Source organism: Neolamprologus multifasciatus, chromosome 15, assembly GCF_963576455.1.
Source record: "Neolamprologus multifasciatus chromosome 15, fNeoMul1.2, whole genome shotgun sequence".
In the NCBI taxonomy this organism is placed as follows: domain Eukaryota; kingdom Metazoa; phylum Chordata; class Actinopteri; order Cichliformes; family Cichlidae; genus Neolamprologus; species Neolamprologus multifasciatus.
Window position 1 is genome coordinate 20,737,170 of NC_140453.1, and position 24,197 is coordinate 20,761,366.

Consider the following 24,197-nt stretch of genomic DNA (forward strand, 5'->3'; position numbering starts at 1 on the left):
TTTACATCAATAATACAAGAACAACTTTATTTATCCCAAAATGTGGAAGGTCTGCCTATGATTTAAAAGGGCCTAGTTTAAATGAAGTAGACAATCTCAATAAAATGACTCAGTGAGTTAGAAAAGAAAGAAGGATACAAAGAACAGGACACAACAAATAATATAAAAGAGTTCCGTAAATAAAAATCTAAACATAATTACAATAAGGAGTAAGATGGGCACATATCATAATAAGTGTGTTTTTTGAATGCTCTTCTGCATTCTTTGGCTGCAATGAGTGGATATCTGTGTTACAATTGACAGCAGTCTGATCCATCTCCTCTCACCTCTGACATGTACAAGTCATTTTCTCCCAGCTCACTGAATATTTTCTTTTAATTCATTCTCTGTAAACCCTAGATATGTCTGTTTGAGCAAATTCCAGTAGACCAGCAGTTTCTGATATACTCAGACCAGTCTATGAGGCACCCACCATCAACCGTGTCACACTCAAAATCACTGAAATCAACTTTCTTTCTTTCTTTCTTTCTTTCTTTCTTTCTTTCTTTCTTTCTTTCTTTCTTTCTTCTTTCTTTTTTTCTTTCTTGCATGCTGTACCTAAATGAGTTGAGATGTGACTGCCTGATTAGATATTCATCTCAATGAGCAGATAAACAGAAGTAACTAATGATGTTGTCTGTAAGTTTATTTTTGCATTATCCAGAGCTGCAGTTATTAGGATGACTTCTGCATGCTGAGGATTTCAAGCATTGTAAATTAATAAAGGTCTAAAATTCACTAGAAACTATGGAAATAGCTGAGGGTCAATATGTGCTGGTGGAGGACCTCCAAGTTCCATACTTAATGTGTCTGCTCCAGTGCTCAAGCAGTCTAGACCAGTACTGTACATAAATATTGTTATCTATGTGGGAACATCAGTGAACAGTGTAACTAAAGAATAAAGTCATCTTAAAAAGTGAGATCAATAAAAAGTAAGAAGAAAATAACTTTTAGACTGAAAGCTTAACAGTTTAAAGGATATCTTCCTTTTTCTAGAGTAACACTTACAAAAACAAGCAAAACTATAAACTTAATAAATATGACATGTGTTTAATCATGATGGGGGGGGGGGTTAATCTTTTGTATTATTTTCAGTATTGTGGTATAAATTAGTGGATTAATGGATTAGGATGAAGCAAGATTATTTGGCAACGATCTAGCAAATTACCAAATATTACATAGTTGCAGCTGCACTGAAAAAAAGGCACTGGCCATCTCTTGGATTTATGTAAGCATCTTGCATGTATTTAACACAATTGCCTCATGTTTTAAAGATAAATGTAACCATATAGTGTAAAAACTACATGATATGCTGAAAGGGTGTATTAAATTGTTCATATCATGTTCAGGTGAAGTAAGTCAATAAGATAGCAACATTAAATCTCGTGAAACCACGCGTGATTTCATCTCGCGGGCTTTGGATCGTGGTTCAAAAAAGGCATCCATCTCAGTCAAGTCGAGCAGCCAACTCTACTTTTTTGGTATGTCTTGATTTTTTGAATTAATATTTACCATATTTCAGCCAAATGTAGTTAAACGTCTAGAGTGTCGCCATGTAACATGCTAAAAAAGACCCGTTAGCTTATTTGCTGTTTTATCTGTTGTCAAAGAATTGGCGCTTTTTCATTTGAATTTGTCTTTGGCACAAGAGCCGTTATATCACATTAAACCTAATTATGAGGCAGTCATAACATAATTTGGTTCTCTGTGTGAATAGATTTGTCAACTGACTCTTCAGTTACATTGTGTATTTACTGCACCGTGGTGTTAGTGAGATTTTGGACATTGAACAGCTTTAGCTAATATCATTAGCGGCATTATGCTAGCTTACATCCCTACCCCTCCTGCCCTCACCTGCTGTCCTTTTGTTTTTGTTTTTTTTGCTTCACATTGACCTCTATTCTGCATTTCACCAGGAGTCAGCGGATGGATTGTGGGTTCAAGGTGTTATGGTAAGAAAGTATATTCTATTTTCGCTTAAGGTTTCTGTAACTTAATTATAATAGGTTTTGTATAATTATTAGGTGCATGCATACACAAATAGACCACCCTATTAATACATCTGAGAAATCCAAAATCTGCCATAGGTTTAACTTATACCTGTATGTATTGTCAGAAAGGTGATTACTGGACTCACATTAATGCACACTTGAACTAAAATGAGGTTGTAACTTGTGGGTTGTTGGGTTGCAAATCAGAAACAAACATCTTTGGATTTTTTTTAATCCCATAAGATCTGGAAACACAGTTTTTATTCAACAAAACATTACTGATTAACCATGCACAGTGCCTGCTGTTATTTCAAAAATAATTTTATGTCATTTCAGATAAAATGCAGTATTCCAGTGCATCCCAAACATGCCTTTACAGTCAAGGTTTCTGACGGAGCTGAGTTTCTCTCTGACAGTCTGCTGAAAGTGTTTGCAAAGTGATCGGGGGAACAGGGCACAAAGCTAAAGGATGTAGCTGCCATGATGACAGTAAGAACTTTAAAATTCTTTAACTACAAAGTGTATATGTATAGCATTAGGTCAGTAAAAGAATTTTATGCTGCATCCATTGAAACAGTCAACTATTACCTGTGAGTACTGATTCCACTGAAAGGATGCCATAATTTTCATCATGCATTTACTGGCCCACTGAGAAAAAAATGTCTTTTTTTAAAAATATATGTTCTGGAAACTATATATCCATAAAGTTGATGTCAAACAGGAACTTTTGATGTTGCTTTGTAGATGCTGGTGTTGCATGTTGACTGGTTTAAAAAGTCAAGAGTTTTTGTCTGGGATCATTTTCTTCTGTGCTATTGAAAAGTTCACAAATCTCTGTTTTCTTTGTTATAATACTTTAGGATGACATTAATGCTCAAAGGGAGTCCCTCATCAAAGTGCTCCGCATCTGTGTGAAAGACAATTGCAACATCTTGGTGCAGGAGTTCATGGTGAGTGTTTTATGAGTAGATTGTGGCTTTGCAACATTTAAAAATGCATTTAGTTATCCACTTGATCCTCATTGGACTGGTTAGGACCAGTAGTCCTCTTTAATAATTTGAAGTTCACATGAGGCCTGGTAGTGAACTCGGCCGCCGGCCCTTGAGGCCCCACCCCCACCCCTGTATTAGGGCTCACATCAGTGTGAAAAAACTTTAAATTTGTCATTCTAGTGAACAAAGGAAAATCCCACCAATATTTACATTAGCTTTTGTTTGAAAAAAAAAAAGACCAACTGACCAACAGCTAACCAAATTGTGGGGCTGAAAGTCTAAATTCTAACATCTTCTGAGTGACATAACCTGGATTTCTGATGGGCCGTTGTCTTTCTAACAAAAACTAATGTAAAGCATTTGAAATTATTATGTTTTTCACTCTCTCTTAGAAACTCTGTTAGACAATGAATGGCAGCATGGCAGGCCACTCTTTGGCTATAGCTATTTACTATGTTGCTTTCATTGGTTTAAATTACTCTAACATTAGAACTGGTAGATTCAAAAGAGAGTTTAAAAAGGAGTCTTAAAAAAATGTTTTGTGTTTAACCAGGACTTGACTGAGGCCACTGCACAGATTGAGAAAACCACAATGAACATCTGTCTCCAGAGGATGCGCCAGGCAATGACTTTTCTGATGTTGGCATCATCATCAAGGGTATAGTAGTTCTTCAAGATCTGGATAACGTGACCTTTACAGTAGCCATGCTGTTTGGACCTTTTTTATTCCTTCAATATGAGTTACCCATCACAGCTCTGCTACACTTTTGAGGTGATTCAAAGGGTGGTAATGGAGTTGGATGCAACTCAGCTCTCAAGAAAAGCTCACAACTAAGACAAAACTGCTCCTGCAAGGAAAGCTCACTGTTATGCATGCAAGGTGATCAGCTCTAGGTGAGAGGACATTTAAATCTCACACTTGTTCTGCTGCATTTTTGGAACAGATCGCAGGGTTCATTTTTATATACTCTGCAACTGCCATGAGGATGAGCCGTTTTTTTTTGTTGTTGTTTGTTTTTCCTTTTGCTCTGTACAAGTTCTCTGTTTGTCTGTTTGGCAGCATTTTTAAATTTCTCTTTGTATTTTTTCTTTCTTTTACTAGTGAAGAGATGTAGCGTGAACAGTTATACAGTCTAAATATCCCATATGGGTTGTATGAAATGGTATTTTCAGTTTCATTCAGTTGAAGTAAAGAACGTTGAATATTTCTAAGTGTGCTGTTTTGAACCAAGATGTCACAGTATGATCAGTGCTGTAATTTTTGACAGTCACTGTATCAATGTTATTTTTCAGTCTCTTGAATAAAGTTTTTGACCTGCAAGTGCTAATTTCTTTAGTCATTGGGGTAAAATGGGTAATGTTAATAGGAAGGTGTTTGCCAATTCAGTAACCTAATTTAATGTTAATGGAAACTAACATTACCTCAAATTGTTTAGTTATAATTGTTGTTTAACTGAATCTTGACGTCAGAGGCCTTAAATAGAATGTTTTGTATTGTCCTGTAACATTTTTAAAAGAAACTGTCTAATTTCTTTGCTGTGATTGATTCCAGAGAACACGGAAGAACTGGCATTATTGAACTGTTGATTTATATAGATTCAGTGGAGGAGTAATGTCAGTTTAATTCTTTACCTACTGTCAATGCAGTGAAATTAGACATTTTGTTTTGAAAGGTTACTGGTGGATGCCAGCAACCATCTTGGAAGAGAACAATACAATCTGTTATAAGGCCTCCATTTGAAAATTGTGTATTTGAAACTAGAATATAATAGCAAAATGTAATTTGAAGATAACATGTAGTATTTAAGTGACCAAGTAGTATTGGGTAAAAGTTATTGAATGGTGTTGGGATAAAGTGAAAAAATTGTGAAGGATTAAAATATTCCAAGAGCTCAAATTACTTCATCAAAACATGTTTAAGTCACATTTTATCAACACATTTTATCAACACAATTGCGCAGGTTTATTGAACATGAATAAATTGTGTTAATTTAACTCAATTGTTTAAGTTGCTGCCAAAGCAAAACATCTGTGTGCAACAAATGTCCACCATTGAATTAAGTAAATCCAACAACATATTTTTTTCAGTGTGTTTTTGTTGTTTGGTTATTTTTATCGGCTTTGACAATTTAAAATATGATTGATTCGTGATTGTATTGTTAGTAGATTGTAATTTACACTTTTTTCCCCACTATATTCTCACAGTTTACTTCCCAGCTGCGTTTCTAGGCTACCCTCTACACTTTACATACAAACTAAGAACTGCTCTATATGGTACAACTGCATCTCCCAAAATAACCAGCAATTTATAACTACAAATTTGTAAAAGATGAAAATGTAATTGTTTTGAAATATTAGAAGTGTCAGATTGAATCACGTGCACAGTTTACGTTTGCAATACTGCCTTAAAATCTGGTATACCTTTGGACAATACATTTGGTGGCCAGTAAATATAGATTATATACATCTTATACATGGTTGTTGTAGAGGTTGTGTTTTTCAGAAAGAAGCGACTATTCAGTTTTCACAGTAAATTTGCTGATGTATGCTTTTAATTTGACAATCTTTAAGTGTTTCCTCAGTGTAGGTTATTGCCTGTGGTTCTGTAATTGACGCAGAAATAAATAAAGGAATGTAAAAGCAACTAATATACCTATTGTGCCGCAACCATTTCAGCATGAAATAAAATGTAAACACAGATGTTTCTAATGATGGTCATGTGGTAGTTCTGTTGTAATTAGGTACCTGGCGTTAATTAATGGAAAAACCTGTATTTACCTACAAATGGGTCGTAAAAAAAACTTAAATACACTTCAGCTGATACAGCAACAAAAATAATAATCTGCAGCTCTAGAAGTTTATGCTGATTTTTTTTATTAGAGAATAGAAGCTTTAAATTAACTCTGCTAGTGCCACACAGTTACATTCATTTCAAGATTCAGCTTTCAGGCAAATGAAGATCAGATGAATTGAATTGAGTGTGACTTAAACCCACATGTTTTATGTGTATTTAACCCTGTATAAAGGGCCAGCTGACTGTGTGAGGTAAGGTAGATGGATGGACAGATGGATGAGGGTTTTTCTGTTAATCATTAATAAAGTGGATTAGCCCCAGTCTTCTGTAAATATGATGAATGCATCCACGGCTTCATTAGCTCTGCCTTCTCACAGCGCTGCTTTATTACACTGAGGTCGCACAGAGAAAGCCTGGGAGTTTTTCTCCACTTTTTTACCTGATAGAGAAACTCTGGACATGGTGTCTCTGATCGATCTAATCTCTTTCTGGACTTGTGTGATGGAGGGAATAGCACACAGCGCTTAAGGATTTATTTGGTGTCTGAGGATTTTTTTCACACAGCAGACTAACTTCACTTTTTTCTTTTACTTCTTTTCTTTTTCTTACACAATGCCGATGAAACGCAGCAGTGAAAGTTCAACCAGAGACGGCGTGTTTCTTATTCGCTCTTTAACCAGAACATTGTGCAACTCGCCAAAGGAAACATGCTCAGACTTTAACGGGCAGACACACTTTCATCAGGAGGACGACTGTGGAATTAAATCAGGTAACAAAGCAGCCACGTTCAGTTAATGCTGGAGGTTCAAACTGTTTATCCTTGATTTTATGTAAAATTTCTCAGGTTTTTTTGTTTTGTTTATATGCTTCAATCAGAATCTTTACGCATGTTCCTTTTGACTCATTTTCACTTCAGCTCTGGTAAAACACACTCTCTTGTGTTTGGTTACTTTACAAGCTTCTCAGGCCCACACATTATTATATGTGTTCACATATACACGCCCCATCACACACCCCCATCGCCCGATTGAGGCCGAACCTTACACACACCCCCCCCCCCCCCCCCCCCCCGCGAACTGGGGCTAGACTCGGCCCAAAACATCGGCGCCCCCAGCCCCTGACCAAGCGACGGGGGAGCGTCCATTCTGGTGGCCGCCCGCGCATCCAGCGGCGACGGCGAAGCTGGTCCGGAGGGCGGCCGCGTAGCAAGCGGACACGGCCCCACAGGCATGGCCGTGAGCTCCTGCACACAGGCGGCTGGGCAGACGTCAGGCGCGCAGAATCGACTGGTGGCAGCGAGGCTGGACTGGCCAGCCCGGAGCGGCTCCTCTCCCTCCGGCAGGTGTAGACCCTCACGTACCTCGTCCGCTGCCTTCAGCTGGAGCAGCTTCTCCACCGCTCCCGACAGAAGCAGACCTTCGCGCGGTTCCTCTTCCTCCGGCCGGCGCAGACCCTCGCGCGCCTCGTCCGCCGCCTCCGGTTGGAGCGCCGCTCCCGGCTGAAGCAGCCCTTCCTGCAGCGGCTCCTCTACCTCCGGCAGGTGTAGACCCTCGCGTGCCTCGTCCGCCGCCTCCGACTGGAGCGGCTCCTCCATCGCTCCCGGCATGAGCAGCCCTTCACCCGGCTGCTCTTCCTCCTCCGGCCGAAGCGGACCGCTGCGCCCCTCGTCTACCACCTCCGGTTGCTGAAGTGCCTCCACTGCTTCACCACCGTGGGGACACCCCTGTGGGGGTGGCGCCCAGGCCCAGAGCAGCGCCGCCAGATCCCCAATCCTTTTCAGGTGGCGCTCGGTCTGGTCCCACAGCTCTTCCTGCTGGCGACGCACCTCCGCCGCCTGCTCCCGCTGGATAGCCGCCGTCTCAGCCATCAGGGAAGGGAGGAGCTGTCCTCCCTTCCCTGATGGCTCAGAGCCTTCCCTGGCTCTGTTGTGGGCCCGTCTTGCCGCCTCCCGGGTTTCGGCACCAATGTGGTGGAATTAAGGCACGACGGGACCACAGATCCATGTTTTGAGCCATCTTTATTTAATATTTGCATCACACCACCACAATCCCACACCAACCCCTGAGTCCCCGTGTTTTAACACGGCGGGCGTGATTCCGGATGCCGTGCAGGTGCGTCCGCACGGCACCAAGGTGCAGGTGCAGGTGCACGGTGCAGGTGCGTCCGCACGGCACCGCAGACCACGCCCCACCACAAGGTTATTTCAGAATATAGAGTTCTTCATGGAAATGAACATGGAAATCTTGACTGTGGGACAGCTGGAAGGTTTTTACCTGAGAATCTGCGGTTTATACAGTATTTGGTTTCTGATATCCACCTTGAGTTTGGACCTATGTGTGCTTTAAATAGTAGAAAATTAAAAGCATGTGAACGATGCAGTAGTGTCTAGTCACCACGAACATGAACTAAAACATTCTGAGGTTGGAGGTGTGAGAGAAGAGGTTGCTGTCAAGCCTTGAGATAGAAGAAAGAAAAGAAAGAAATTAACTGATTTTATTCTAGAGATTATTTTTGTTGTTTTCATGTGTGTTCAAGGCTAAGATGAGTCAAACCAAACCTCTAAAATTTCTGTCAGCAGGCTTTATATTCATTCACAAAGGGCCAAGGGAACTAACAGGCTTGGTGGGGTTGAAAACACTCAGGATTTTTGGGTAACCTAGGCTCTGTGTTGTCTTTGCATCAATAAAAAGAGAGGTTGGGGTGCATAATTTGGTCGAATGAAATAATATAAATAGAGAATAAAACAGGACCTACAATTGAACCTTGCGGTACACCACAAGCTATGTGAGATTCAATTACAGGCATTATTTAACCAAAAAACTGTGTGATGTAAAATCCCTCCAAGTAAGTGAATGAATCCTCTGTGCCTCCAAAAAATAGTGCTTAAAACACACACTATTTAGAATAAGTGTGAAGATTAAAATCTATTTTTATTATGCTTTATTACTTTAATTTTTTTAACCAGTACTAGTCGTTTCACTTACTATATAGTGAACTATTGTTTTTCGCTTTTCTTTAACGTCTACCTGCTTTCTATCATAAAACTCTGCTATCCAGTTTGGAGATGTTGTTGTATGAACTCCTAAAGCATCGTTCTAAACGTAAACAGTGTCATCATATCTAACATAACCTGCACTGTGTTGTTTTGACTGAGTAGTCATACATTTGTTTTGGCTTTTTAAACCGTTTGCCTTGTTATGATTAGCTATAGTGATCATCTTCTTTCATTCTTTCTGTTTTCCGTCTTTACAGTTACAGTCTGGCATTAAAAGTATTCAGGTTTGTTTCTTTTCTTCCTCTGGAGTGTCCTTTGTTCTTGCTTGTTGAGAAAAACATTCTTTAGAAAAAAAATCCTTCAAAAAGCAATTAAAACGTCCCCACTGAGGACAATAACAAGTCAAGATGCAATTACAGTAAATGTCTTTGAAAGGCCTGCTATGCTGCGCTTCAGAAAGTAACAGTTTATTATTTGATTTGCTTTAAAATTCCTCATGTAATTTATGGTTTACTGTGTACACATCAGCAAACACATCATCTGAGAAATGATGACAGAAAATCACCTTCTTAAGGCTGGAAATAAGAAAACTGTCCTCATTCCCATCAAGAACCAGTGTGGATTAAAAAAAAGAGATTTTACAAGGAAAGCCTTGAAGCAAGGATAAGATGAAATACTGGAACTGAAATAAATCATAGAATTGCATGAATGATATTTCATTAGTGAAGAAAAGTAATAACTATGTTCAGACAGCACCTCAGATATACAGGAAATCAACTGATTCAAGGTCCTGACAGTTAATAGTCACAGGATATTTTTACAAGGTTTTCATCCTTTAAGCTCGCTGTTAGGATGGACGAGGAGGTGGTGTTGGGCTCATTATAAATTTTAACTTAAACGTAATTTTCTGCAGACTGAGATTAAATCTAACACAACTCTTCTTTACCTTTTATTTATTTATTGTTTTGTTTGGGGCATATTCAGATTTTTTTAAACATTATAGCAGAAGACCAGACGATTTACTGACCCATCTTCAGAATTGCTCTGCAACAATACCTACAGTAATAACGAATAAAATGAAGCTCTTACAAAGGGGAGCAGAGTCGATGTGTTATTAAAAGACTAAATGCAAGACTAACTCAGTCCTTCTTATCAAACAGCTAAAACCTTAAAGTAAAAGAGATTCTGTATATTTGCAATTAATAAAAATTAAAACCACTTTTTTATGTTCAGTGATAATTTGAGTACTGGTATCTTTTTGTAGATATCTTATGTATTATGACTATAGTATACAGTATATGTAAATTATGGTATACATTTTTCACCTTATGCCACTCTGCCCTGTATTTGTTTGTATCAGAAGCGGAGGAAAGTAATGAGACACCGTCATCTGAGGAAGATCAAGACCTGGTGGACTTGAACTCAGACCTGAGCATCAAACAGAGTATTCCTTCCTCCAGGAAGACCATCAGTCAGATCATCAAGGACAAGAAAAAACAGACCCAGCTCACACTGCAGTGGTAAGAGTATTAGTGACACACAGTATGAACACTAACTACCTACTAATGTTGGTTGTGGCCGTGTTTATCCCTCTATCTATCCCTCTCAGGGTTGCCTCAGGGTAGCCATTCAGTGGATTCAAACCACCGACCTTCTGATCATGGGGCGACCACTTTTACCTACTGAGCTATCTCTATGGGTCTGAGCAGTAGAATATAAGATGCATAATAATAAACAGCACTTATTTGGATGATAGAAATATCTCCTTTATATGGAGTAAACAGCGCAGGGCCTAAAGCTGATCCCTGTGGGACTCCGCTATACTTCTTCTTTGCTATTCTAGAGTGCTTTATAAAAATAACATTGTAAAACATGATACTTGATATAAACATAATCTTACATATTCCCAGTTTCTCACATGTACAAAATTCTTGTTTGATTCAAATAATTTTCCTTTGGGATGATTTTTTTTTTCCAAAACCAAACAATCAGTTAAGTAAGAAAAAGGTTCAGTAAGACATCAGAAGAAATTCCTCATGAAAAGATTTACTATTATTTGCAATGCACTAAAAACAGCCATCAGGAGTGGTATTAGTACTCTTACTTTTTCCATTCTACATGCGTCATATTAAATTCTTCCTGCTCTTTTGACTTTTTTTCATGCACTATTATCTTATAGGTCCCAATAAAGCTGTACTTTTTGTTCAGTGTATCTGGATCTAACATTTTAGATTACTGTTTTTTCCTCTTTGTTATTTAGCCAGAGCTTTATTTGAATATGCTGCAATCAGTGAACGTTTCAAGCGTTGTTCTGATAACTCTATAAGAGAGATTTTGTGTGTGACCAGGCTGGAGGAGAATTACATAGTGTGTGAAGGAGTGTGTCTGCCTCGATGCATCCTCTATGCCCACTATCTGGACTTCTGCAGGAAAGAGAAGCTGGAGCCGGCCTGTGCTGCTACATTTGGAAAGGTGTGAGGTGTATTCTCATTTATTCTCTTCATGTGTTTTATGCACTGTTTAGTTAAAGATACGGTTCTTTGACTTATTTTATGTGTCTTTAAAAAAACTTAGAAGTCCCAGCTTTTACTTACTAAACCTTAAAGGCACCTTCTTACAAACCCTACACATCCGGTTTATACACATTACATGTATTATAAAGTCACTGTAGACTGTTGATTGATTTAATAAATTACAACATTAAAATCTGACATAAAAACAGTAGTTTTGTGAAAATGAACTTGTGATTGATCTTACCAAAAGATTTCACCTTCTCAGACAATCCGACAGAAGTTTCCTCTCCTGACAACAAGAAGACTCGGCACCAGAGGACACTCCAAGTAATGCAACATTTACCTTCTAATGCGACACACAATGAATAAATAATACAACACAACATAACAGCATTTCCTTCAATAAAGGTTTGGTTAGTGTTTGACATTATTACCTATTTTATTTTTTAAAGATATCATTACTATGGAATCGGCATCAAAGAGAGCAGCGCTTACTATCACTCTGTTTATTCTGGAAAAGGTTTGACCAGGTACCTTTAAAAGCTTCTCACCAATTCCCTTATTCCAACAATCATGTACTGTTTTCCTTACATCTACAGAAGCTTTCATTTCTTTACATTACCTGATTTTTCCACCAGTTTACTGTGTCCATTAGTATTCTATTAGGAGATTCTGAATAATGTATAAACAAGATCATCTCTGGATGTCAAATAATACCGTTGTTATGTTTGCATTTATTGTTTTGTTCTTATTTTATTTGATCAAATTCACACTTTTCTGAATTTTGAAAAAAACTTCCATCTGAATGTAAAATCCAAATAATTCTGCTTTGATGACAGGTTTTCAGGGAGCAAGCTCAAAAATGAGGTAATATTCACTTTTAATTTAAATTATTGAAAAGCATTTTATAAACATATTACACAGGAATTTAGAGGAATTTGTCTTTTTTTATTATGATAAACTAAACAGAAATAAATCAGAAATATAAGTTTTATTAATTTAGGCTTCATTAAACATCTTAAGCTCTGTGACAGAACTGCTGTGAGTTCACTGAACTCATTAAAGTAGTTTTATAAAGCAACATCACTGACATATTAGTAAATTCATAGTTTCAAATCATAATAAAAACTTTTCAGTAAATGTAATATATGGGGCGATCGTGGCTCAAGAGTTGGGCATTCGTCTTGTAATCGGAAGGTTGCCGGTTCGAGCCCCGGCTCCGACAGTCTCGGTCGTTGTGTCCTTGGGCAAGACACTTCACCCGTTGCCTCCTGGTGGTGGTCAGAGGGCCCGGTGGTGCCAGTGTCCGGCAGCCTTGCCTCTGTCAGTAGCTTACCATCACCTGTGTGTGTGTGTGTGTGTGTGTGTGTGTGTGTGTGTGTGTGTGTGTGTGTGTGTGGTGTGTGTGTGTGTGTGTGTGTGTGTGTGTGTGTGTGTGGATGATTGTGTAAAGTGCTTTGGGGTCCTTAGGACCAAGTAAAGCGCTATACAAATACAGACCATTTAATATCTTCTGTAATATATTTTGCAGGGTGGCTTCACCAGGAAATACTCTTTGAGCTCTAAAACTGGAACGCTGCTCCCAGACTTCCCCAGCGCCCAGCATCTTCTCCTGCAAGGAAATATTTCCAGAGAAAAGGTTTGCTGATGAATCGCTTTCTATAAAATGGTATAGCACACGTAATTATGTAATTACCCCAACAATATAGAGTATTCCAGTTAAAGTAGTTGATTCGGTTACTGTTTCAAGTCTGGTAACTTAATTTTTTATTCTTCAGGTGGACACTCTGATTATGATGTATAAAACACACTGCCAGTGCATCCTGGATAATGCCATAAATGTCAATTTTGAGGAGGTTTGTTTAAATGACTTTAAATATATAAATTTAAACATGACTTCAAGCTGAGTAAGCTCTTCGAATAATCTTTCTTTCAGATCCAGAATTTTCTGCTCCATTTCTGGCAGGGAATGCCGGACCATCTGTTGCCGCTGCTGGAAAACCCCGTTATAGTCGACATCTTCTGTGTCTGTGACTCCATTCTCTATAAGGTTGTAATAAAAAATCTCTTTTTTATTTTGACAGTTTATTATTTGTGAAAGCCGGAACGTTTCTCAAGCATTTTGAAAGTATTGATTTTGCTTATTTACTATAACATAGTTCTTTTTTCTTGGACTCTATTAGAGTAGCTTAGCATGAGTTAAAATAATAATAATGGATTGGATTTATATAGCGCTTTTTAAAGCACCCAAAGCGCTTTACAATGCCACTATTCATTCACACACACATTCACACACTGGTGGAGGCAGCTACAGTTGTAGCCACAGCTGCCCCGGGGCAGACTGACAGAAGCGAGGCTGCCATATCGCGCCATCGGCCCCTCTGGCCAACACCAGTAGGCGGTAGGGTAAAGTGTCTTGCCCAAGGACACAACGACCAGGACAGAGAGGCCGGGGATCGAACCGGCGACCTTCCGGTTACAGAAAAAAAGTCTCATTAACATCCCTGAGCAAGAAGGAGAGGAGTCTTCTATAAACATTTAAATCGTCTCCCTGTTGTTCTCTTGTAATTTGTCTTTTGTTTTCTCAGGTTTTAACAGATGTTCTGATTCCTGCCACAATGCAGGAAATGCCTGAAAGGTTTGTAACTTCAGCTGTGCTTGTAATGTTCATCTGATGTACTTTTGAAAAACAAGCAAACAAACAAGGATTTGTAATATTTTTATAAAATGCAAAATAATGTAAAATGATGCAAAATAACTCAAAATGGATTCATTGGTCATCCACGGTCACCAGTTCATGCAAATTGCATCATATATAAGTATGGACATGTGCATGTATATGTGTAAATATATGTATATTTAGTGGGTATGGATGTATGTGTATTTGTACGTGTGTGTGCATGTACATGTCTATACTTATAGATATCTATTGCTTACATGGTAATACTAGAAGTATAATAGTTGAAATTTATTACTTGCATACTTCCACAAACCTTATATACACATATACCTTGTATGCGTGTACATAGAACCTCAGCTACTGTTGTATATATTGTATTGTATATTATCTTATTTATTTTGTATTTCTTGACTTTATATTCTTGGTTTACTCTTTGTATTCTTCTGCTAGCTGTACCTGAGCTGTGGTAAAGCACAAATGTCCCCTGTGTGGGATCAATGAAGTCTTATCTTATCTTAAACTTTCCTCAAGACAGCCTGGATCCTAAAAATATCCTTTTTTAAACTGTAGAGACACGGGATGTTGCTGTTACATTTTAAAATAGTCCGACAGAGATTTTTAAAAATCAGCAAATCTACACATTGAGGATGTTTCTGTTTCCAGTCTGTTGGCAGATATCCGCAACTTTGCCAAACACTGGGAGCACTGGCTGGCCTCCTCGCTGGAAAACCTCCCCGAATGCCTCGCAGCCAAGAAGCTTCCCATAGCACGCCGCTTTGTTTCATCCCTGAAGAGACAGACCTCATTCCTACACCTGGCGCAGGTATAACATTATACAACAGAAGACAGTGTACACCAGCATCTTAAAACAAGCATGCTAAAAACTTCTTGAGTTTTTTTTTCTCTTTCCGTTAATCCAGATAGCACGCCCAGCGCTTTTCGACCAGGCTGTAGTGACCAGTATGGTGCTGGATATCGACAATGTGGATCTTAGCAGCATTAGCTCGCAGCCTCTTCTCAGCGTAACCGTTAATGGAGATCAGGACCCGGATATCTACTCTGAGTGTAAGATTCAAGCACAGCATCAGCCTCATATTTAAAATGATTTGTACTTTTGTACAGTTTCTGTTGTTACACTGAAAATGAGAACCTCCTGTTAGGAATAACTTTTCTCTTCCTGTTCTCTCCTTTCTTTATTTCCTTTGTTTGCCTAGATGACTCTATTACAGTCTTTCAGGAGCTGAAGGAGCTGCTGAGAAAAAACGCCACAGTGGAGTCCTTCATCGAGTGGTTGGACTCTGTGGTGGAGCATAAAGTCATCAAGGTAAAAGCTGTTCACCTGAGTGTCCCTGTATTTGTGTGGATACCAAAGACGGCATTTCAAAGAAGAATATAGCCATCGTGACATCACTCTTTGGTTAGTGAGGTCAAGTTGTGAAGCCTTGAGCATTTTTACATTGCCATTTTTGTGATTTGAAAACAGTCATGACAAGCGAGCAGTAGTTGCTACTGTACTGTCATACAGTAGTTAGGCCCAAAGTAAACCCTGTTTTATCCTCCTCCTGGACATGAATAGACATCAGAATTTAAAAAATGAACATTACGATTTGTTTGTTAAGACTCCAAACCAACTGTTTACATCATGAATTCCTCTAGATAGTCTTTACTGCAGTCTTAGATAGTGATACCAGAAGGCCATTTTCCCATTAACTTTTTGAAACCACAGGATGCGCCCACTGCTGGCACAAAGACCACCAGGGAAGTGTTCAAGGCACTTCCAAATTAACTTGTCAAACCACGAAGCCATGTCCATCTTTTATATACTGCCTTGTGGTCCTGCCATGAAACCAGAGGATTGTTTTTTCTCTCTTTGTGTTTCGATCAGCCTGGTAAACAGAGCGGCCGGTCAGTGAAGAAGCGCGCTCAGGATTTCCTCCTCAGGTGGAGTTTCTTTGGTGCCAGAGTGATGCACACGCTCACACTCAACAATGCTTCTAGCTTTGGTAAGAACATCCGAGAAGTTCGCTCACACCTGATAGTTAATTTAAAATGACAGTGAGTGTAAATTTCACAGCAAGGGGATAAGGAAGCTTTACAGATGCTCTCCTCTGCAGACACACACCAGGGTGTACAAAAAACTGCCTGAAGTCTGAGCTTTTAACCACCAGGGTTATTTGTACATATGCTGATCTCATTATTATAAGCTTTTTGCCATGTTTAATATGAGTAACCACCTTTTTTATTAGTATATACAGGACTGTGCAAAAGTCTTGAGACATTTCTTTATTTCTTTATGTTTTGCTTGGAAAAATGTTCAGGTAAGAGGAATGGAAATGAGTGAAAAAGCAGTCCAATGTCCAAAGAAAAACTTTGAGGCATCTTCAGAAAGTCTGGAGAACTGTTGCTCAAGCTTAACTGTTGCTTAAAAATTCCCCTAGAAAACCATCTGCGTCTTTGGAAGCAAAATATAAAGGAATGAGAAATGACTCAAGAGTTTTGCACAGTTCTATTTATGCGAGGAAATAAGGAAAAGCTTTGATAGGTCCAGTTAAATGTCTTTTGTTGTTTGCATATCGCTCGTGATATTTGTAATACTTGTAATATTTGTGCTGCTCAGATATGAATTTGCCACTGCTTTCTTGTCCATTAGTGAATCTACACACACACACACACACACACACACACACACACACACACACACACACACACACACACACACACACACACACACACACACACACACACACAGGTCTAATACAAGCTAGCTCTGAGCAGATTGCTACAATAGCATCATAAATTGTAATGGCCAGACTTGCCTTGATTACACACAGTCTTATCTGTAGGTCGTGTGCTCTCTGTTTAAACACTATGCAGGGGTGTGTGTGTGTGTGTGCGTGTGTGTGTGAATAAACACTGACCATTTGGTAGTTCGTTCTCCCTCTCTGTTTTAAAGTCCAGCTGAATCTGTGACTCTGCAGGTCAAACAGAGAGCAGATTGATTTTAAAGATCACACAGCAGATAGAGGAAAAAGCATGACGCAGGCACTCAGCTGAAGTCGCAGCGCTTTTGGACTGTGGTATATTTGTAGATACATAAAGTGTTTGTGTTGCAACAGGTTCCTTCCATCTGATCAGGATGCTGTTGGACGAGTACATCCTGTTGGCTCTGGAGACTCAGTTCAACAACGACAAAGAGCAGGACCTTCAGAACCTGCTGGACAAATACATGAAAAATGCAGGTATCAAAAATCATTTCAGCTGCTCAGAGATCCATAATTAACTCAAATTGACTGCAGGTCCACTACTGTTTAAAGACCGTAATTATTATGAATGTAGTAAATAGATGAATCGAAACCTGGATGTAGATAAAAAAAAAAAAACCCCTGGGGTACCAGCTTTTTATGCAGGACGCCCTACAGTGCAGTAAAAATAGAATTAATATATGTTTTAGTACATTAATAGTGGATTTACAAGTGTTAATGTGTGATAAAATAAAATTAGAGAGTAATAAGGACGTTTCTAACCTCAGATATCTTATCTTATATGAACATGAGACTCATGTTCATGTATGTTTTAGTTTCATGACCCGTGTGCGGTGTAATACATTTAAACACCCAGATTATTATCAGAGGTTCCTCATGTTATTCACATCACTTTCAGATGCCAGTAAAGCGGCGTTCATGGCCTCGCCCAGTTCCTGCTTCCTAGCAAATCGCAGCAAGGCCACTGCTGCCACGGACCAGCCGGTAAAGAACGAGTCTCTGGGAGAACACGCCTACATGTCTCTGTCCACCAATCAGCAAAGCCTGGAGGGAAAAACTGTCATCTATCAGGGGACTGAAACCTCTGACTTCATAGTTTCTGGTAAAAGAAAAGACATTTCGGATTTTCTGTCACATTAAAAAATGTTTTCTACGATTAAATCATATAAAATATGTTTTAATCTGTGGTCTTTTGGGTTAATCAAAAAACAATAATCAGCGATACAATACGAATTGTAATCGAAAGTTTTGACAGCTTCATGTTTAAAAAACAGGAATCATACGTAATTTAAATTTGGCTGCTCTTCCCTTCAGGGACATCTGCTATCATTAGGTCTTCTGTAAATCCTCAAATGAGCAAAAGTTTAGGCTTTTTGGGTACATTTTGATGGATAAATAATTAAAGTGCTAAAGTGAACTAGAACAGTTGTACTTAATTATGGACAATTACAAATACAAAATTATTCATATAGTGAAAATAAAGCAGATGTCATATCAGGTGTCCCCCAAAAATATCAGCCCACTGATGTACTAGTGTGTCCTGCACTCCTGCTCAGTTGAATAAAACAATGTTTTAACAGGTCCGTGTAAACAAGCTCACCTCTAACTTGAGGTATGTTTTAGGGAAGCATACACTCATCATAAAAATGCTGAAAAGTCTTGATGGTGATGCTGAACAAAAGTGCAATCTATCATAAGGTTAGCTTTTTTCTGAGTAGCACTCTTTTCCACCAGATGAGCTAATGCAACATCCAGCCCTCAGACACACGGGGTTATGATAGATAACCAAGGTTCCGGGTTGTTGTCACTTTAATGTGTTAGAAGCTTGTGATGTTACTGTAAAGGTTACATAACAAAGCCTCTCGGTCTTAACTCTGAGTTCTTTGTTTTGTTACGAAAAACTTTTAAAACTCCTGTAAGCATATGTCTGATGTTGGTTTCTTTAGGCCTCTAAGTGTCGTATCCCTCTTCATCCACAATCAGGTCCTCAGATGGACTTCTCTCAGGTCAGCGGCCCCCTCATGACCCCCCCAATCTCTCCAGCGGGATTAGTTCACAGAGGTTCTGTCATCAATCAGGGGCCCATGGCAGGAAGGCCCCTGATGTCCTCTTCTTCTTCCACCACCTGCTCCTCCTCTTCTTCCTCCTGCCTTTCATCTCTCAGTGCTATGACCCAGCCCAGCCCCTGCTCTTCATACACGGAGACCCTGTACCATTGTTTACCTCAAACCACCTCCGGTTATTTTCCTCCAGCCAGCAACTCGTCAACCCCAAACTACCAATCTGCTCTCAGGTCAGTTTCATTCATTTTATTTGGTATTTTGCATTTTATTTATTTATCTGCATTGGAACAAATCTGATAATTACCATTAAGTCATGAGCTACAACAAACTTTTATTGACAGTTCTGTTTAAACTTTCTGCCAAAATAATTTTAATTTGTGTTCCAGGCCTCAGAATCAGTGTCTGGCTTCGGTTCAGTCTCAAGCTTCATCTCTTGCCTGTCACCTGTCTCGGTACCCCTCCTTTAACGACCAGCACCTGAATAAAAACGTCTTCTACAATCATCAACCTGCTCCTGTCCATCACTCATCCGGCAGCACTAACTGCTCCCTGGCACCCTATGCTTCTGCAGTCCGGCCCTCATCTGCCTACACTTCAGGTTCAGATCCAGCTCACAGTGAACAGGGACTTGACCCTCAGGTTGCAGCCCAGATTCTGGATTCAGCTGAGGGGTTTGGCTTTGTGGAGACTGGACTGAACCTTCCTGGTGGTGGATGTCAGGCACAGACGTATTCTGTCACAGGACCAAGTGGTAAGGATTCCCAAACTGTGGCCTCAGTCTAAATGTTTTTAAACACCGGATGCATAAAATCCCTGCAAATGTTTTATATGTGAGTTTTTTTAGGGCAGATTTTCTGCAAAATGCAGCACGCTCGGTGTGTATAGAAATTACACGTCAAGTTTCAATCTGAAAAATTTGAAATTTTCGTGTTGTTATTTTAGCAAAATGTTTGGTGTGTAGCAACCTTAAGCCACTCATTTTCTTATCATTGGTTTTTCTTGTCTCGTGCTTGGTCATGCTTTTATATTCAGCCCTATGATGCTCATTTAAGTTCTATACAGTGCTGGCATGATACCAGTGTTGAAAATAGCAATTTTGCAGATCGCTGATGCTGGTACCTGACTTAAGGTCCTCATAAACTGCAATGCCTTGAATATAATGTCTGAGCATCTTAAGCGTCTGAGGTCAAAGTCATCATTGGTGACTACTATGATCCTAATCCTATCTCTAACAATACAGGCTTAGAATGTATGTGTATATTGGCAATTAGTGTTCAAAGAAATAATCATACTAACTGACATCAAAGCTTATTCTTTCCTGAAAAAGTCAGTTTTTGCCCTTCTCCAAAGTACAGGGGAACCACCTATGATGACAGATGCTTGTTTTATGCTTGAGTGCGAACCACCGACTGTCTGTCTACCTGCAGAGAGTGTTTGTAGATGAAGGCAGTGCGCAAAATGTGTGGTACAAGCAGTCTGTGGGCTACTCTTGATTGTGCTGCTCTTGGTCCTTCACCTAGCTGTGGAGAAGAGCCACATTATAACATACAAAGAGCTGAGGTGAAACTGAGTGTTAAAAACAGTGAAAATGTCCACTGCTGTATTTTTAAAAAAAAAATCTTTGATGTTTTTTTTGGCTCCTCTCCCACCTCTGGTGAACTGTCCTATGCCAGCCCACTTGTCAACCAAGCAGCATTTGATGGATGCATTCATCATCCCTGTCCAGCTATTTGCAGATGAGATTTTAAAGGGCTGCACATTTGTGGTGGGTGAAAGCCCCTCTCTGTTTGCTGTCCACATAGAAAAGCATATGCAGATGGACACATTTGCAGGACTGGAAATTACATTTTATGCCTCAGAGAGTTTAATATAAAATCTGTGATTGATTTGATCTTCAGAAACCAGATATGAAAGAATCCAGTGTAAAATTTCTATTTATGGATATCGGGCTAAACTCTGACTGATAAAGACTAAGCATACTTGTTATAAATTCAGTCTGCACAGAGTGAAAGGTTTAGATATTTTGTGAATCAACTGTAAATTTGATTTCTTCCACTCAGATCTTTCTGGCCTCTTGAGCATCCCTGATACCCAAGTTTGGAACCAGCATTTTATGTACAATGATTTTAATGTGTTTAAATGAACTGTAATAACTGTTGTGCACAATAACACCAGATGTCTCAATGTGGGGGATGATGGTGACTATAATTGTAGTGGATCTTTTTAAATGCACCATCAAGGAAAGCACACCCAATTTTTTACACAGTAAAAAAAGTAAAAAAGGTTCTTACCAAACTGTACATCATTGGAAAACACTTTTCTCTTTCAGCAGGTTATTATGGGAACAGCAGTTACCTGGAGAGCCAGCGCATGACATCACTGGTTGACCAGCATGTGTCTGTCATCAGCAGCATTGGCAGTTTGCGTCCTTTCCCTTCGACGTACTCCGAAGTCCACGATCCACTCAACATCTTGGACGAGCCAGGAAGGAAAACGGCAGGAGCCTTTTACAGTGAGGCAGAAAACGGAGCAGGTGAGCACAGAGGAGTAATGGGAGCAGCTTTGCAGGATGGGGAGTAGGCTCATAGGGATACACCATTGGAGACATCTGAGGGTTTTCTTTTGTTACTGTGAGCTGCTAGAGGAGCTCTGCTTTCTAAATAAGAAGCTTGGAGAGAAACTATTGTGCTAGTAAACTGTAGGCTGCTCACCCCCGTTCTGTTAACCATTGGGGCTGGGGGGCTGGGAGGAGGTGCTGGCCGTCAGATTGGGGTCTGGGATGCGGGACCTCCCTGCTACTGCAGATAAGAAGGCGGTCTGGGCTCTAGGCCTGAGGCTCGGTCCTCTCTGGCACAGCTGGCTCCTGGCAGACCCGCGGGCACGTCACTGCAACCCCCTCTGGCCTCTGCTCCGTGGCTGCTGTGTGACCTCTCGTTTGGGGCTCTCCTCAGCTCTTCCCAGGAGGGTGGCACGGTTGCCCCTGTGGTGGTTCTCCTTGGGTCCTCGTACTCTGGGGCCTCTGGATGTCTGGGGCCTAGATCTCCTCCATACCTGCTTCATGCCCTGGGGGATGGGGCTATGGCTCCCCACACTCCCTAGCAGATCGTTACATGGAGAAACCTTTTGAATACAAGTGTGCTGATCCACACAGGTGTGCACACAGATGTATACACACGGGTGTTCACAGACACAAACTACACCTTTCTTGGCTGCTGCCTCAAAGCACATTGTGTGCTGTCGATCTTGCGTGCTGCACAATAACATGTTATATTTAGTATCTACTGTTATCTACTGTTAGCTAGTTTATTGTGATGGTGTTGTAACAACCGAAAATCAAATCAAATAAATACATAATTATAACAAAGGTCAATCAAATGGACCAATGGCCATGATGATCCAGTTGGTAAAGTAAATCAGCTTGGCATCTTTCTTGGCCTTCAGACAACAATTCTGATGGCTAAAGATCCAAATGGGACAGGCAAAAAAATAAACAAACAACAAAAAAAACCCCATATAAAACATATAACAAGGTTAGTGTATGTTCAAAACATCTCTGTGAACCACAAGCTCAGACGTCAGCCTGCTCTAAATGCTCTGTTTCAGACAGGTTTTTTTCTACCATTGGAACATCATGATTTTAGTGACGGTGAATCTCCTTCATATGGTTACCTCAGGCTCACAACAGCCGTAGCTGTTCAAAGCCTCTGCTGGGAAGGAAGCTGAAGCAGCTCAGACAGAGGATAAACCAAAGGAATACACTAGACCCAGGATAAGCTAAATAAGGATTATTTTTAACTGTCTAAAATAATATCATGCTAAAAATGTGCAGAGGTCCACTTCAACTTGAAACGACTTGGTAGGATTAATGTAACTCATAATTCGCTAGATAAACACAAATAAAGTGCACAGAAAAGTAAAATATACATGTCATGCACAGTTCAGCTGCACCGTTGTACTTCATGAATATAAGTCCACTTCCACTTCCACGTCAGGGTGGGTTTGTTGGAAGGTGTGCACAGCAGAGTTTGACAGCAGTTTAGCATAAACATAAAACTCTGTTAGACTGGTATAGCAGTGATTCTCTATGGATTCTCCCCATTCACCATCTCATAGATTTGGAAGCTTGGTTACACGTCACTGGCTGAAATGATGTTAGTGTATCACCAAGGAAACTGTGCTATTTGTTAGCAACATGATAGCTTAGTGGTTAGGTGTGTTAACTCACAACAAGAGGACACTAGTTAGAGTTCTGCTGTGTGGAGTTTATAGCTCCAGTTTCTCCTGACACTGAAAAACAAGCTAAGTTAACGCTGTGCGTGATTGGATAAAGAATCACGCACAGCTCTAAGACTAAGACTCGTCTTAGTGTTGCCATAAATTGGCTACATCATGGCACCAATAGACAAAGACAAACTGTGAGATGCTAGCAGCTTTAACAAAACAGCAGTAATTGACTTTCTGTTAATGAGAGCTGGTTGGATTCTTCTCATGACCCCACTGGTGGTCATAAAGGTACTGCAAGGGATTTAAATCATGTGTTCTTTTTGATCCAGAGGAAACCATTTAAATGGCCATCAGACATTGAAAGAAAAGCTCTGAAGCGCAAAAGAAATTTTCATAAGAGCAAAAACAATCCATGAAGACACAAAGAAAGAAGGATTCATCTTCATATCCTGTGTAAGAAACTGAAACACGTCTGCTGTCTTTTCCTCAGATCACTCCCTCTCTTCGTCGGGATCTGCCCCCTGCATGTTTGGACTTCCCTCTCAGTTCGCCTCGCAGGAATCTTTGCTTTCTCAGCAGCGTGTGACAGCATCCTCTGAGGTCCAGGACCTGGTGTCCTCGCTGCCCCCCATCAACACTGTGTTCATGGGGACAGGAGGAGTGCAATGATGGATCCATCATCCATGGAGCGACGTATGTGCCAGTACTGCCGTGTAGGATGGTTTGGTTTATAAAAAAGCAACAAGCTCAGTGGGCTGACAAAGGGTAACGACATGTAAGATTCTACTAAATTCACTACAGCAAACACGCAAGCTGCAAGGTACAGTATGAATCTTCACTCAGCCACCAGGACACTCCAGCATGCGGTGCTGATGAAAAACAGTTCACCTCTGATAACAGTTTTATCAGGAAGCCAGCCTTTGATACCTATGCTAACATAAAGATATTTATATTTAACAAAAATCTTATTTAAATATATTTAAATACACGCAGACTCCTCAAAATAGTTGTTTCTTCTTCATCCACAACTGTGTTTTTTAATTGGTAATTTTTCCAGATTGGAAATAACAGCAAACACTGCTTTTGTTCCTTCAGTGTTTTTTCTGTGTGCAAGAAGTTGTAAATAAAGCTTTGGAAAATGGAA

The 24,197-nt window shown here is 39.9% G+C and overlaps 1 protein-coding gene and 1 long non-coding RNA gene across 3 annotated transcripts; both read left to right on the forward strand.

The window, feature by feature from the left end:
- Positions 1-1,225: 1,225 nt before the first annotated feature.
- On the forward strand, positions 1,226-4,343 carry LOC146501982 (uncharacterized). Of its 2 annotated transcripts, none has more exons than XR_014869157.1 (4): positions 1,226-1,267; positions 1,389-2,519; positions 2,891-2,980; positions 3,576-4,343. It is a non-coding gene; the product is annotated as an uncharacterized LOC146501982 (long non-coding RNA). The 2 variants fall into 2 exon arrangements; XR_014869156.1 differs by lacking the exon at positions 1,226-1,267 and having other exon boundaries at positions 1,977-1,991; positions 2,367-2,519.
- Positions 4,344-5,909: 1,566 nt separating this feature from the next.
- Positions 5,910-24,197, forward strand: rfx6 (regulatory factor X, 6). Its single transcript, XM_085131805.1, has 20 exons — positions 5,910-6,585; positions 10,175-10,331; positions 11,160-11,283; positions 11,590-11,651; positions 11,777-11,854; positions 12,164-12,191; positions 12,856-12,963; positions 13,103-13,180; positions 13,261-13,374; positions 13,913-13,962; positions 14,668-14,827; positions 14,925-15,069; positions 15,219-15,328; positions 15,890-16,007; positions 17,121-17,243; positions 17,665-17,868; positions 18,750-19,059; positions 19,216-19,580; positions 21,159-21,362; positions 23,544-24,197. The coding sequence occupies exons 1-20, from the start codon at positions 6,429-6,431 to the stop codon at positions 23,720-23,722; spliced, it is 2,874 nt and encodes a 957-aa protein (XP_084987931.1). The 5' UTR covers positions 5,910-6,428; the 3' UTR covers positions 23,723-24,197.